The sequence below is a fragment of the Microcebus murinus genome, chromosome 8 (genome assembly GCF_040939455.1).
Source record: "Microcebus murinus isolate Inina chromosome 8, M.murinus_Inina_mat1.0, whole genome shotgun sequence".
Taxonomy (NCBI): Eukaryota; Metazoa; Chordata; class Mammalia; order Primates; family Cheirogaleidae; genus Microcebus; species Microcebus murinus.
This window is the reverse complement of record NC_134111.1, coordinates 9248350-9264727: the sequence shown is the minus strand read 5'-3', so window position 1 is coordinate 9264727 and position 16378 is coordinate 9248350. Positions and strand designations below refer to the sequence as shown.

Below are 16378 nucleotides of genomic sequence, written 5' to 3'. Positions count from 1 at the left end.
GGCATTCAAAATCTCATCATTAAGTATGATATTTGCTCTGAGGTTTTTAAGTAAGTACCCTTAATCAGATTAACAAAGTTTTTTTCTGTTCTGAGTTTGCTAAAAGTATTTTTGAAATCATGAATAGATGTTGAATTTTATGAAATACTCTTTCTATATCTATTGATGATCATGATTTTTCCTCTGTATTCTGTTCATGTGATAAATTTCATTAATTGATTTTCTAATGTTAAAACAACTTTGGAATGCACACTCCTTGACCACTATATATTACAATATTTCATTTATTAATGTTTTGTGTAGTTTTTTTGTATCTATGTTAATGAGTGAGATTGGGCTGTAATTTTCCTTTCTAATAATGTCTTATCAGGCTTGGTATCAAGGTTATGTTGAGCTGATAAGATAGCATTTCCTCTTATTCTAGTCCCTAAAGGAGTTTGTGTATAATTGGCATTTTTTTCTTCCTTAGGTGTTAGATAATATTTATAACTGCAACCATTTGGGCTTGGAGTTTTCTTTGTGTTTAAGTTTTAAATTGTGTGTTCAATTCCTTTAATAGTAATAGGATCATTAACAATTTCTTTATGTCAGTTTTGGTTCATATTTTTCTATAATTCATCAATTTCATCTGTATTTTGCCATAATATTTTAATTGTTATATTGTATATACTCACTGTTTTTGTTTATGTTTAAGTGCACAATGTAGTGGTTTTTAGCTGTGCAACCATCACCATTAACTAATTCCAGAATATTTTCATTATCCCCCAAAGAAACTCTGTATCAACTAGCAGTCATTCCCCATTCTCCCTTCCCCCCAACTCCTGGCAACTACTACTCTATCTTATGTTTCTATAGATTTGCTTAGTTTGGACATATAAATGGAATCCTACACATACTTGTGATTGGCTTCAAAAGCATAATGTTTTCTTGGTTTGTTGCAGCAAGGTGTACAGCTAGTGTTACAGCTCTTGACCAGGGAAGGAACCGAGCATCACACGAAGAGTCAGAGAACAGCCTTTATTTGTCCACAGCAGGCTCAACCCAGCAAGTGTTACAGCTCTCTTCATGTCTTCTGATCTTCTGACCCTCCTTCCTTGTGCTCCTCCTGCTTTTATACCCTTGGTAGGGCTCAAAAAGTGTCCAATCAACTACAAGCTTTAACATCCAATCAGCAACAAGCTTTAATATCCAATCAGCAACAAGCTTTAATATCCAATCAACAACAAGCTTTAACATCCAATCAACAACAGTGGGATGCAAAAATTACCCAATCAGGATCATGCAAGTAGCGGGTGGGGGGACAGGCGGGAGCACGTGTGGATGCAGAGCAAGGAGGAGGCGGCAAGCAGCCACATCCCAGTGTCTGGTGTTTTCCGCCTCAGGTTCATCCATGTTGTAGTGTGCATATACACATCATTCCCTTTTAAAGCTAAATGATATTCCATTATTGTATGGATATACTAAATTTTGTTTACCTGTTTATCAGTTGATGAACATTTTTGTTTCTGCTTTTTGGTTATTATAAATTATGTTGCTACAGATATTCTCAGATAAGTTTTTGTGTGGACATATATTTTCAATTCTCTTAGGCAAATATCTAGGGCTTTTGTTTGAGACAAGAGTCTCACTCTGTTGCCCAGGCTAGAGTGCCGTGGCATCAGCCTAACTCACAGCAACCTCAAACTCCTGGGCTCAAGATATCCTTCTGCCTCAGCCTTCTGAGTAGTTGGGACTACAGGCACATGCCACCATGCCTAGCTACTTTTTTCTATTTTTAGTTGCCCAGCTAATTTTTTTCTGTTTTTAGTAGAGACAGGATCTTGCTCTTGCTCAGGCTGGTCTTGAACTTCTGACCTCAAGCGATCCTCCCACCTTGGCCTCTAAGAGTGCTAGGATTACAGGTGTGAGCCACCATGCCTAGCCAAATACCTAGGTTTGAAATTGCTGGGTCATAGGGTACCTCTATGTTTAACTTTTTTGTATATATAACTTTTTGAGGAACCATCAAACTGTTTTCCAACATGGCTGCACCATTTTATACTGCCACCAGCAATATATGAGGGAGCCAATTTCTCCACATCTTGGTAATACTCGTCATTGTCTGCCTTGTTGATTCTAGCCACACTAGTGGATGTGATGTGGTATCTCATGGTTTTGATTCACATTTCTTTAATGACTAATACTGTTGATCACTTTTTAATGTACTTTTTAGCCATTTATTTTTCTTTTTGGAGAAATGTCTATTCAGATATTTGCCCATTTTAAAGCTGGGCTATCTTTTGATTGTTGATCTATAAGAGTCCTTATGTATTCTGAATACAAGTCCCTTATCAGATACATGATTTGAAAGTATTTCCTTCCATTCTGTGGGTTGTTTTTTTTTTTTTTTACTTTTTTGATAATGTCTTTTGAAGTACAAAAGTTTTAAATTTGGGCCAAGTCTAATTTATCCATTTTTTCTTTGTTTGTGCTTTTTGTGTCATATTGCCTAAAACAAGGTCATGAAGATTTAACATATGTTTTCTTTTTTGAAACAGAGTCTCACAGTGTCACCCCAGCTAGAGTACAGTGGTGTCATCATGGATCACTGCAACCTCAAACTCCTGGGTTCAAGCGATCCTCCTGTGTCAGCCTCCCAAGTAGCTGGGACTACAGGCACACAGCACCACTCCCAGCTAATTTTTCTATTGTTTGTACACACAGGGTCTTGCTCTTGCTCAGGCTGGCCTCAAACTCCTGACCTCAAGTCATCCTCTTGCCTCAGCCTCCTGGAGGACTAGATTACAGGCATAAGCCACCATGGACAGCTAACATGTTTTCTTCTAAAAGATTTATAGTTTTAGTTCTTATATTTAGGTCTTTTATCCATTTTGATCTAATTTTCACATATGGTATGAGATAGGAATCAAAATGTATTCTTTTCTTGTGTAATCCAGTTGTTCCTGATTATCTTTCTAACATCTTTAGGATCTCTAATGATGTTGCTCTTTTCATTCCTGATATTGATATTTTATGCCTTTCTCTTTTTCTCTCAATGTCTTGCCAATGGTGTATCAATTTTGAGGGGTTATTAATTATATGTCTTTCACACAATCAACTTTTGTTTTATTTATTTATTTATTTATTTTTAGAGATGGGGGTCTCACTCTGTCATCCAGGTTGGAGTGCAGAGGTTTGATCACACAACTCATTGCGGCCTTGAATGTAGCCTGGGTAAATTTTTTAATTTTTTGTAGAGACAGAGTCTCACTATATTGCCCAGGCTGGTTTTGAATGACTGGATTCAAGTGATCCTCCCACCTCAGTCTCCCAAAATGCTGGGATTACAGGTGTGACTCACCACACCTGGCCAGTTTTTTGCTTTATTGATCCTTCCTATGTTTTTTACTTAATTAATTTCTGCATTATATTGTTGCCCTTGTACTTTCTTTTTGATTATCTGGCTATTCTTTTCCTAATTTCTTGTGATAAATGGTTAAGTTATCAATTTTCATTTACTATTATCCAATATATGATTCCAAGGCAAAAATTCTTCTCTAAGTATGGCTTTAACTGCATTCTATAAATTTTGATATGTGATATTTTCATTATCATTCAGTTCAAAACATTTTCTAATTTCTATTGTAATTTTTTCCTTGTCCATTGGGTTATTTAGGAGTCTATTTTTAAGTAAGTGGATATTTTTCTAATTATCTTTCTGTTATTTTTTTTAGTTCAATTGCATTCTTTGTGTAATTTCAGTCCTTTGAAATATGTTGAGACTCTCTTTACCACCCAATATGTGCTAATATTTTGTAAAACTTCCATGTGCACATGAAAACAATGTGGATAATATTGCTGTTGGTTGGAGTTTCATATCTTTATCAATTAAGACAATTTTATTAATAGTATTGTTCAGAGTTTCTATATCCTCACTAATCTGGTATGGGAGCCAGGCTGCTTTTACTATTAGTAGCTGAGAGAGCTCTGTTACAATCTCCCACTGTGATTGAGGTTTTCTCTATTTCTCCTTTTTGTTCTGTTAACTTTCTTCTTTACATATTATGAAATTGATGTATCAGATACATCAACTTTAGAACTGTGATATCTTCCAGATGAATTAAGCCTTTTACCATTTTGAAGTGTCTTCTTTAGTTCTAGTATTACTTACTGCTTAACGTCTTCTTCCCCTGGCGGCCTGCAGCTGCACCAGCTTTCTTTTGCTTGGTATTTGCACAGCGTATGTTTTTCCAACCTTGTTTTCAACTTACCTATATGCTTATGTTTGTTTGTTTATTTATTTATTTATTTTTTAGGCAAGCATGAAAATGAGGTTTATTGAGGAGAGAAAGGTAGGATTATAGGGCAAGAGCAAGATACAGGTTTACAGAGCATGATACATACACCACAGATGACGACTGGACCCAATGTCACAGCAAAAGGAGAGCAAAAGGAAGGGTGCAAAAAGGGCCTGGTGATAGTGTGCATCTTGTTTTATAGTGCCTGGATTGGGACCTCTCTAGTGACTCAGACATCACCATGGAACCACTTTGATTGGACAGCTGGGAGTTACATACCTGAGTCTTAACTACGCATGCAGGTTGTTCTGGGTCAATTTCCAGACTCTGAGGTACCTATGCTCCTTGACCGGTGGGCTCGAGAGTCCTCTGCATTCTTTTGCAGCTGGCATGCTCGGTTATGATTGGCAGACTCGTATGCTATTCCCTCCTCCCCCAGGTATGGCAGTTGCTGGGGAGATTAGGGTGGGACAGGAACAGGATGGGGGCAACAGCACCCACTTTTGTCCCTAGGAGACCCGGAATCCCTTGCAATCTACCTAACGTTCCTCACTCTCTATTTTAGAGGCCTAAATAATTGGGTAGGGGCATAAGCTCATCTGGCTGCTTCCTGCTTAGTAGGGGGCAACAAATCCCTACTAGGGTGGCCTCTTGTAGGTTCTCTGGGGGTCTCTCCAGGGGACTTCAATATATGTTCTCAGTGGGTTGTTGTAGCAGTAGGTATGAGCAGGAGGTAGGTGCCAGGGCTGGCAGAGAATGTAGCACCCTTTGTAGCTTGATGGCCTCTGGATGGGATGAAATAAATTTAGTTAGAAAATTTATGAGGATTGGTCCCTGTATAAGAATCCCCAGAATGCAGAGTAACAGGGTGACCAAGGGAATTATTAAGGACGTCCACCAGGGCCTGGAGGTCTCGCCTCGTGTCTGGAGCCTGGAGGCGGACTCTGGGATGGCATCGGTGTTGTTCCGAACCCGCCCGCCTGGTTAACAGAGAAGCAGCCCCCTGTTAGGAACAGGCAGGTGCCCCCTTCTGCTGCCGCTAGAATGTCAAGCTGACCCCACCAGCGACCCTAACCGTTCCTGCGAGAGGGCGGGCGTGTGGCTGGCTTTCACCAGGGCCGGAGCTGCCTCCGGGGCCACTCCTGCAGCGGTTTGGGTTGCCAGAGCGAAAGGTGTCTTGCCGCGTAGGAGCAGGTTGTGCTACTTATCTAGGGAGCCACAGAAGGGGGAGTCCCGGGGGACGGGCCTGGAGATCCCCCAACGGAGGTGTGTCTGTCTCCAGTGCTGGAGTGCCTTTGCCTGCAGGGGCCGCAGGAGTTTCATTGCGGTCCTTCCATGGCTTCCGAGAATGACTGGTCCAAGTCGGCAGCCTGGGACCTTAGTAGCGGGTGGGGCAGACGGTAAGACTGGATAGGGCCCTTTCCACACCAGGGCTGGCTGGGAGGAGGGGGACACGTCCTGTGGTTTGACGAGCACGACGTCCCCGGCTGACAGAGAGGACCAGGGCCGGAAGGGGCTCTGGGCGGTAGCTTGTGTTCTTGTCATGTCTACCAGACCTGAGCTCCTTGATGGGTTTGTTGGTGTCCAGCTGTTCCTGGTGAACTACAGGTAGGGCCGTTGTCACTCTGTAAGGACTGGGGGAGGCCCAAACGAGGTATGACGTCCTCCAGAAGTCTTCAGGAAACTTGACCTTTTCAGTCCTGCAAAGAAAAGCTTTAACTCACTGAGTAAAAGTGTCCGTAAACACCAACAGGTGGCCTCTGGTAAGAGTATACATGTACGGCTGCTATGGCCCTCACACAGGCAGGCCGTCAGCATCTTGTCCCGGTCCGCGGGACCTTCTGTTACTCGCGGGGGCGAGGGGGACCGTGCCTGAAAGAGATGAGCGAGAGAAAGAAACGAGACCAAGCGAATGAATGTCAAGGTCTACTTTACTTGGATTTTTAGTAGGTTTTATATACAGAAAACAAGGAAGTAGAAACAGAAAAATAGAGTGGGGGGATGATGAGGCTTGGGTGTGGGCCAATCAGCCCCAATCAGCATCCCAATGGCACCAAAAGCTGTAATGCATTCTTCTTGGAACTATAGCTGGAGGGCTGGGTGCTATTTTCATCTTAGGCTATTTTTCATGCGTAGGACAAGTCAGGACAAGTCGTTGGAATGTGGAGAGTCTTAGTCTCCAACAGCATCTACCAGAAATAAATGTTCAGTGATCACGTGCTCCCACCAACAAAGCAAAGGGAGAGTAAAGAATCGTGTGGTGGGGACCCAGAGACTCTGGTGACCAGACAGAATTGAGCGGTCAGTTTTCTGGAGTAGTGAGGAGGACCGAGTAGGCAGCCCCAGTAGTAAGAATATTTCCTGGGCTGCCTGCCACCAGGAGGGTCACCCCTGGCTCCAGTCCCCTGACCGTTCCCTGCCCGGGGGCTGACGGAGCGGCTGCTTCATTGTCGTTCCATGACCAGGTCTGGGGGCCGACTCCCTGCCTGGGATGGTCCTACAGGACAGACTGAAGTCCAGTGACCTGTTTGATGGCACTGGTGACAGGGGTCCTTAGGTGGCCTGTCCCTGTTGGGACAATTTTTGGCCAAAAGTCCTTCCTGTCAGCAGATGTGGCACCAGAGATCCCTTCCTTCGGTTGAGGCTTTGGCCTTGGTCTGAATGTGGCACCAACGCTGCCGTGAACCGGGCCTGCCCGGCCTCCGGCCTCCGTGTCTTCTCCCGAGCCCCAGACTCGCGCTCGGAAGTCCTGTCACAGAAGCAGAATTAGTGGCAGCCACCATGTCGTCCAGGGAGGGGGTAGGGTCCTGGACAAGCTTCTTGAGATTCTTCCTAATATCTGGTGCTGCTTGGGTCAGGAATTTGTCTTTTGATATCACTCATCCTGCACAGGCGTTAAGAAGCTGTGTCTCTCTGTGGCCTCCGGAGCCCGTCCGGGAAGGCCGCGGGGTTTCCTCGGGTCCCAGCGCTACGGCGGCGACCCTGGAATAGCCGACGCCTTTTGCCGGCGGCCTCAAGGCCAGCCTGGACGCATGCTAGAAAGAGCTCTCTCTCCCGCCTCTCTTCTGAGGAGTTACCACCTGGTCAGGCACAGACACCACTGTTCTCCACGGGGTATCCAGGATCTGCAAGGTGTAATCTGGTGGCAAACTTTTGCACCTCTGTTAACGCTCTGGATTTCTCAAAATCATTTAAAGTCTGTCATAGGCCAGACAGAACGCTGGGGTGTCTCCGCATGCCTGCCAGGGCGAGCAGTGCAGCTTCTCAGGTCCGACTTTGTCTGTTCCAACTCCACTAAAGGGCTTAGGACCAGGGTTGGTGCAAACTCCCCGCTGTTTCCAGCACGGGCGGCAGTGGAGTCGCATTTCCCCCGGCAGAGGTAGGACGGCACCACGGTCCCTTTGTAGGCCCCTCAGGCTCCCCTGGGTGCGGGGACAGCTCAGAACAGGTGGGAGCATGGGCTCTTAACACCATCGTCCCACTTGGCTCTGTCCACGATTCCCCCGTAAACAGCAGAAGGCTTGCACGAGTGGCATTTCGGCCCATCCTCCTTTCCGCTCACAAAAGGGGTCCAGCTGTCGGATGGTGGGGGAGGCAGAGTCCCACGTGGTGGCCACTGCTCTCCACTGTGCAGCTCGTATGTGGCCAGGTGGTTGCACAGATTAAACATGGCTAAACCTGTGTCTGGATCAAATTTGTCCCCATTTGAAGGAAAAAGGTGGGGGAAGGGAAAGGGTAGCCACTGGGGTCAGCAGAGCTGGGTCTCCCCAGGTGATGACCCAGACCACGTGGCCAGACTGGGGTCAGCCGAGAACTCACCCGTGCAATGGCGAGGGTGGAAAAGCGGAGCAGGGGAGGAGGAACCCAAGCACGGGCGTTAGCACGCAGGAAGGCGAGCTGGTTGCCTGGAGACAGGCCCGGAATGGCCGGGGCGGAGAAGCGAGAGCAAAGGCAGGAAGACACAGCACGAGGCTTGCCTGGAGACAAACGTCCAAGCCACGGCACCAAATATGTGAGGTTTCAGTCTGAAAGTGCCGGTTCTTGACGACACATGGCCAAAGAATGACAGACGAGCCAAAGTAAGGCAAGCACGAAAATGCGGTTTATTGAGGAGAGAAAGACAGGATTGTAGGGCGCGAGCAAGACATAGGGTTACAGAGCATGGGACATATTTGACGCCACAGACGACGACCACTGTCGCAGCAAGCGGAGAGCCGCAGGGAAAGTGCACAAAGGTACCCTCATGCTTAGATGTGCCTCTTGGAACCAGAATATAGCTGTGCTTTTTAAAAATCCAGTCTAAAATTTTTTCATTTCGTTGTATTCTGCCCATTTGTATGTAATGTACTTGGTTAGATGGCAGCTTAAATCTGTATCTTACTCTGTGCTTTCAGTTTGTCCCATCTGCTCTGTTTCCTTTTCTATATTTTGCTTTCTTTTGGATTATTTTTTATTATTCAGTTTCCCTCTTTTGTCAGTTTGGAATTTACATTTTATTTTAATTTTAAAGTTTCCCCCAATGTTTCAAAATGCATCCTTGACTTTTCAAAACCTATTGTTAATCAGTACTTCTATTTCCTTCCTTAGAACAAGCTAACCTCATCCGTCCCCTTTTTATTTATATGCTGCTGTTCGTATGAACTTTGATTTCATGTCCATTTTAAACTCCAGAGGACATTATTACTACTGTTGCTGTTGTACACAGTATCATTTAGATTTGCCTTCCTAATTACCATCTCAATTCTTCTTCACTTCTTCCTACAGCCACCACGTACTATTTAGGATCATTTCTTTTTTTAATGCAGCTCTGTTTATGAAGAATTTTATTGTGTTTGTTTGTCTGGAAATTTGCTTCACCGGTCTGGAAGCACGTTTCAGTTGGGTATAGAACTCTGTTACTTTCTATTTTCTATTGTTTCTGCTGAGAAGTTGGTTGAAGTCACACCGATGCTTCTTTAAAAGAAGTCTTTACCTTTCTCTAGCAGCTTTCGAGATTTTCTCTTTCTTTGGTTTTTATAAAGTTTTGTTATCACGCACTGTTTTATTTACCCTGACTTCAAGGTGAGAACCGGAGTGAGACAAGGAGCAGACAGCCCCAGGACACAAGTTATCCAAAACATTAGGCCCACGCTCTAGATTTCCATTTTCTCCTGCAAACTCCTGGCAATCTTTCACTACCTTGTTAACTTTCTAATACCATCTATCACATTTTCAAAATATTTTGTCCAGCTTTTCTATACAAACATTTAAGGCAGGACTCATGGTCTGTGTCACGCAAGTGCTCCCTCCTCCCAGCTCCCTGCTTACTGGAGTTCACTAGACTTTTTAATCTGCACTTTGATGATTTCAGTTAAGTTTTTAAAAATTCTCAGCCATTATCTTTTTTTTTTTTTTTTTTTTTTTTTTTGAGACAGAGTCTCGCTTGTTGCCCAGGCTAGAGTGAGTGCCGTGGCGTCAGCCTAGCTCACAGCAACCTCAAACTCCTGGGCTCAAGCGATCCTTCTGCCTCAGCCTCCCGAGTAGCTGGGACTACAGGCATGCGCCACCATGCCCGGCTAATTTTATATATATATTAGTTGGCCAATTAATTTCTATTTATAGTAGAGACGAGGTCTCGCTCTTGCTCAGGCTGGTTTCGAACTCCTGACCTCGAGCAATCCGCCCGCCTCAGCCTCCCAGAGTGCTAGGATTACAGGCGTGAGCCACCGCGCCCGGCTAGCCATTATCTTTTAATGTGGCTTCTGCTTCATTCTCTTTCTTCTCTTCTCTGCGATTCCCATCACGTGGTTTTTACGTCATCTTTTTTCATTTCTATGCTTCTTACCATTGCTTCTGAATTTTCTGTTTGCTTCTCTGTGCTTCATTCTTGGTATTGTCTTCCAGTTTACTAATCATCCTTTCAGCTGTATCTAATCTGCTGTTAAGTTTTTCTTGAGTTCTTAATTTCAGTTATTGTTCTTAAACTAACTTGGGGGGACTCCTGATTGTCTGTAATAAAGAATCCTGAGCAATTGGAGAGACAGACAACTAAAATATCCAACTGAAGATAGAACATCTAAATAAACTATGGCTCATCCTTCTGATGAAATAGTATCCAGTCTTTTAAAAGTGTATCTCCAAAAAATTCTTAAAGACATGAGGAATACTTACAATTAATATTAAGTGGAAAATAAAAATATAGGATTTCCTCTTCTGATAATGGTATATAGTGGATAATTTTGGGTAAACCCTCTTGCAGAAGGTAACTAGAAAAGCTGGACAAAATATTTTGAAAATGTGATTGATGGTACTAGAAAGTTAACAAGGTAGTGAAAGATTGCCAGGAATTTGCAAGAGAAAATGGAAATCTGGAGAGTTGGGCCTAATGTTTTGGATAACTTGTGTTCTGGGGATGCCTGCTGCTGCAGAAGAGAAAATCGAGATACCATGCAAGGCTTTTGACAGCCTCATCCCCCTTAGGAGAAATATGATCCAAATTGTTAATGCCCCAAGTTCCTGGCAAAAACAAACATAAATCTTCTCTGGAGGAAGATGACATCGTCCAGGCCACAAAAATATTTATATAATTTTTCAGGTACACTGTTCAGCACACAATAAACAGTAATCCACCTCCTGAGGAGACAAGACAACAGGAACCGAGACTACTGAAGGATGGGCACGCGTCTGGGGCAACGGCAGGACTGCAGGTGGGAAGGCAGGAGCCCAGAGGAGGGAAACTGACTGGGGTCCTCCAGGTCCCCACGGCGGGAGGGCAGAGGCTGCGGAGGCCACAGCTGAACCACCACCTCGGCAGGAAGTGGCCTTGCCTGCCTCCACTGTTCCCCGCAACCCAGGCGCCGCAGGGCGCTGAGGGAGGCAGAGGCGTCCCAGAGCTGCGGGGAATTGGCCCAGTAAGGCTGCGCCGCCCAGGGCCCAGGGCCTGGAGAGTCACCCTCGGGGCGCAGGGTGGGAATCTGAGGAGGGCACGGTGTGGAAGCATTTTAATGTCTTTTAAATACATAATCTGGGATTAGATACCCATTCACATGACCTTTGTCCGTTCTTGCCTGGAGCCACCGAAGCAGGTTAATAAATACCGGAGGAAATGGCTGAGCCTGCTGGGGAGAGCTCTCCCAGGAGGGAGGCTTCCCTCCGCTGATGGCGCCCATTCCACCCTCAAAGTCCTTGTTGGGATACTGTGTTAGCGGGTCACCATAGTTACCCTTAATGATGGGCATGATCTAAATGACATCCTGAGACTAAGCCCTGTTTCCTTCAACAGCTTGTCTCAAGGGTCATCCCAAACCCTGGGGACCAACTACCTGTCATGTTTTAAAGCAAATCCCCTACGCGGTTCTCAAAGTGTGGTTCCCCCGGCCACACCCCCCAGGAACTTGTTAGCAATGCACGTTTTCAGGCTGCTGTCCTAACCCTGCTGCGGGCGCGCCCTGCGTTCCACCTCACCAGCCCCGGGGGATCCTGATATGCATGCACTCTGAGGAGTCCTGATAAGGCCAGGGAGCTGTGTTCGTCACTGTCCAGCTGGGGCTTTTCCTGTGCCTCAGTTTCCTCATCTGGATACCTGGTGTGACATTTCCTCCCTTAACTGTATCACGGGATTGGTGTAAAACTTGGTGAGATGCTGCAGATGAGAATTCTTCTAAAGTGTTAAGTGCCTCACAAACGATGTTAATGCTGTCAGCTGCCTCAAGGACGTGAGAGCAGGGGTCCTACAGCCAGAGGCTTTTACCCTGGAGCCCTCAGACAGTTCCACAGGTCCTGGAACCTCCTATGATTATGTGTGAAACTGAGTGGAGAGATGCATTTTTCTAGAGAGAAGACCATTCAGATTTCCCAGAGCCAAGAACACTGATGGCCTATGACCCTCTTAAAAAGAGCAAGGACTTCCTGGCAGCCCTTGGATAAGAAGGGCAACGGCACCAGGGGGTGGAGAACCGAATATGGAAAGCTGCACAGCCTGCCATGCCTGAACTGGGCCCCGTCCCCGGGGCTTTCCACATTTGCTAATGAATAATGGACTCTGGCTGCACATGCGGAGCACACCAGGAGCAGGGCGGGCGTGACTGCACCCTCCCTGCATTTCCGAGTGCACAGTGGGAGGCAGGGCAGGTGACCACAGGGAGCACTTGTTCCAGGAGGGAGGAACGGGGAGTTGGTGCTTAATGGATGCAGGGCTTGTTTCACTAGATGACCGGAGTCTCCCTAGATGACGAGTCCTGGGGATGGACCCTGGAGGATCCCTCCCAGCCCTGCGCCTGCACACGCGGCACAGCAGCCACTGCCGGGGGACCCAGCAGGTGGGACATTTCCCCAGGTTGACCTGTTTACATCATGAGGAGAAAGAGCTCTCCTGACACATTCCTCTGGAATTCTCCATAGACATGGCCACGTTCTGGAGACGGTAAAAGACGGCAGCAATGCAGGAAATGAATTAGGTCTCATTTATTCTAGGGCAAACTCAAAAGGGTTTTTTTTGTTGTTTTCTTTTTTAGCAAATCCTAGCACATTATTAACAAAAAAATCTGTACATTTGCCATGATACACTTGAAAGTGAAACAAATAAGATATAAATACAGATATGAATGTAACATGAAAAAGCCCAAAAAAACCCAAAGAACAAAAAAACCCACCCAACCTGGGGGTGTGGGGACCATGCGTGTGAACACAGCTCCAGCAAAACTATTTTGGTGGCTGATATTTTTCACAGCATTTCTGTTTTCATTTCCAAACATTATTGTTAGCAAAGTCCTGGTGGGATTCTACAAAGTTCTCATTTGCTGTCCTTCAAAGTGTAACATTATGCTTGATAAATAAAGGGTGGCAGGGAAAGAAAAAGATTTATGAGATAAAACTGGTTGCATTACCTGCACAGGGTGGTAAGCAAGTGAGGCGCATAGAAAAGGCAGGCTGTGGCGAGGCCACAGGGCCGGGACGCGCACACAGTGCGCGCCACGCCAAGGCGCCGCTGCCCCAGGACCGGCCGCCCCTGCCCAGACCCTGCTGAGAGGGAGGCAGCGGCTGAGGGGAACGAGTCGGGCAGACCGGCCCGGGCGGCGGGCGAGGGGGCGTCAGGGCCCTGCAGTCAGGTAGACAGGGGAGGCAACAGTTTTGGGTGCTTTGCTCTTTTGTGTTCTTTGTTTCGTCGGAGCAGGGGCCCTGCGGGGAGGCGGCGGCAAGGCAAGGCAGCTGCAGCTGTCAGGCTCGGGAGGCGGCAGTGGGCGCAGCTGCCGTCCCAGTGAGGTGGCGGCGGCATGCGAGTCTCCTCGGTGCAGCGGGCAGCGGTTTTCAAATCGAGGCCAAGAGATCCGTGAAGTGACTGTTCCTCTCTTAAGTCGGGAGACTGAAGCCTGGGCGAGTGACATTCAAGGCTAGCCCTTTGTGAGTACTGAGAGGACATCAGGCAATGCTCGAGATCCTTCCAACAACACCGAGGACTGGGTGACCGACCTTTTGGGAGTCAGAGAGCTCAAGGAGGGAGGTGTTCCTAACTGCGGTCGGCATACACACAGGAGCCCGTAAACAGCCTAGCCAGACGCGCGCTCCTACAACAGAGTAGCCAGAAGACGCCCCGACTCACTTGTACAGTATAAAAAAGAACTACTATTAATGAAATACTAACAAACAAAATTTATCAATGAAAGTAAGGCCTGGTCCTGCTAGTTTTGAGCCAAAGTCAGTCACTAGTATCTGACCACTTAAAATGTACCCCTGAAGTTCCCTAACAGCGGCAGTGGGGCGCTGCACGCGTGTGAGACACCCCCACATGCACATGCACGCGCACACACAGAGCAGCGGCCGCACCCTGGCTTCACCGTCCCAGGCATTACGGGGGCCTTCATTTTCAGTGCTTATTTCCAAATGTGTCCAAGCGTGTCTTTCGCAACTTCCCACATCACATCTAGAGGGTCAGAGCAGAAGGGGGGTCTGTGGAAATCAGCGGTGGCACCCACCACTCGAGTGCCCCAGCCTCCGCCATCCGGCCTACCGGCTGCAGTGGACTCTGCACTGGAACAGCATTAAAATTAACATCAAGAAGCTTTTTCCTCATGGAAAAATCAGTTCAATTTAAAAGATCTAAAATGGAACAGTAGGAGACAATAGAAGTCGTCATGATTGTAATAATAATTTCCATTTGGCTTGGGAATTTTACTCAACACTTACTCAACCAGACTTCAAATCTACAGTTGCTTTTATTAGAGCGATCACACTCTCAAGAGGTTAAAAAGGGGACCTGGTGGTTCCCTGTGGAAGGAAAGGAAACACTCTAAAAGTGGGCTTTTCTTTTTTTAAAAAAGCCTTTCAACTCCTATTTTTCTGCAATCTGCCACGTATCATAATTACTTTTTCCTTAAACAAATGACTATTTCAACAATCAAGGAAGTACTTTGGTTTATAAAATAATTTAAAAAATGGTTCTGATGGCTGGTCTCTATACTTTGTTCTTAATCTCAAATTAAATAGAGAAGTCAAAACTGAGATGGTAAAGTCGCCATTGACCAGATCAACGGAGAACATTTCAGAACTGAACAGCTTAGGCAAAGCTTGCAGGGAGAAGAAAGATCATGCTACATCTGAGTCACCAAGTACCCTTGAGGACGAGGGTCCTGGCAGAATCCCCGAGATCTTAGTAGTACAACAGACGACTTCTCTTCTATCTTCTGTGCCTTGTGAAATGCCATTTCATGCATCCCTAAATGACACTATAAATTTACCTTATTTTTGTGTCTGGAATTAAACGTGAAGGATTCTTTTGCATGAAAGCTCTGGGGTAGAGGGCTGGAGGGAGACTCGGAGGGTGCACGCCTGAGTCTATGCTAAAAGCGAGGGCAAGCTGGCCTCCCGTCTGGACAAGACAAGTGAAATTCCCAGTGCTTGTTAAAAGGCCATCTTCAGGCTTTTCTCCTTTGCTTGTCAAGACTTGATTCCCATTTTTAGTAGGTCTCAAAACACAAAGACAGACAACCCTTCACGGTGCTGGCTGTGAAAGGGGCTGGCTTTGCCCCACACAGACCACACTCACTAGAGAATACGCTAAGAAGGAGGAACACAAAGTAACATCCCACCCACCCCCCAAATCTGTTATTAACTGAAAAAAAAAATGCTACTTTTTACCAAGCAGTGGCTAGACAGCTCTGATTGAACTGTGCCCCCACGGTTCCTGATCTCAGCAGTGTACAAGACATGTTTCAGTATGGCTCTTTTCTTCTCTGATTCCTTTTGTTTTGTGTGAAGACTGCAACACAGGCCTTGCTTCCTTTACATTCAATACCAGTAAGATTCTACACAAAAGCTGGAAGGGACCAAAATACTGATTGTAATAAATATTTGCGGGCCTCCTTGCACTGACGGGGCAGCCGATGGCGGGGTGGGGAGAGGTCTCTGAGGCACCACCGATTGCTTCTAGGTCTACACGAGAGACTGGCGCTGCCACTAGCTGTGCGTGGAGACGTCGGAGGAGGAGCTGCTGTTGCTGTTCGTGGTCTGGGCCCTCTTTATATATAAGTTTAGTAGCTTCATCTGAAAAGCGAAAACAAAAATGAATTAGCAAGAGGAAAAGCAATCAGAAAGTAGAAAACAGGAAGAAAAATCCCAAGTTAACAATAGGAAAACAGCATGTCCAGGAAACAGATATCTGCAGAGGCAGATGCACATAAAAATCTCTGTGACACACCACTTGTAAGACGAAGTGAATGACGAAATATTTGCTGTCCACAGCCTTTGTCTGCCCTGCTCCATACAGGCTGTGGGGCTCAGACAATACAAGCCAGCCCAGGCAGGAGAGCTGTTCAGGGACCCTGAAGACACGCTCATGGCAACACACGCGCTGCACGCGAAGGCAGGACTCTCCGCCCACTGTGGAAACCGAACAGCAACCCTCCAGAGCTCCCAACTGGCAAAGTCTCCCTGACACCCCCACCCCACCATTCCCCCAAAGGTGCTCTCCACTGGAACATATCCTACCAAACACTTTTCTAAGTGTGTATGTCACATAAACACAGACAGTAAAATACAGACTTGTGTTCTGCTTTTCCACACAATGGTGTCTGCAGCAAGCACCTGCGGCACCTCAACCGTCAGTCTGTGGGGTACTGGTGGCAGTA

The 16378-nt window shown here is 46.2% G+C and overlaps 1 protein-coding gene across 2 annotated transcripts in view; it reads right to left on the bottom strand.

Annotated features, from left to right (window-relative positions):
• Nucleotides 1–12704: 12704 nt before the first annotated feature.
• Nucleotides 12705–16378, bottom strand: part of CLASP1 (cytoplasmic linker associated protein 1) — a 257602-nt gene continuing 253928 nt past the window's right edge. For both annotated transcript variants that reach the window (XM_076005464.1, XM_012747788.2), the window contains one exon: nucleotides 12705–15794. In XM_076005464.1, coding sequence (XP_075861579.1) covers nucleotides 15708–15794 — 87 coding nt within the window. In that variant the 3' untranslated portion in view covers nucleotides 12705–15707. The remainder of the gene's footprint in view (nucleotides 15795–16378) is intronic.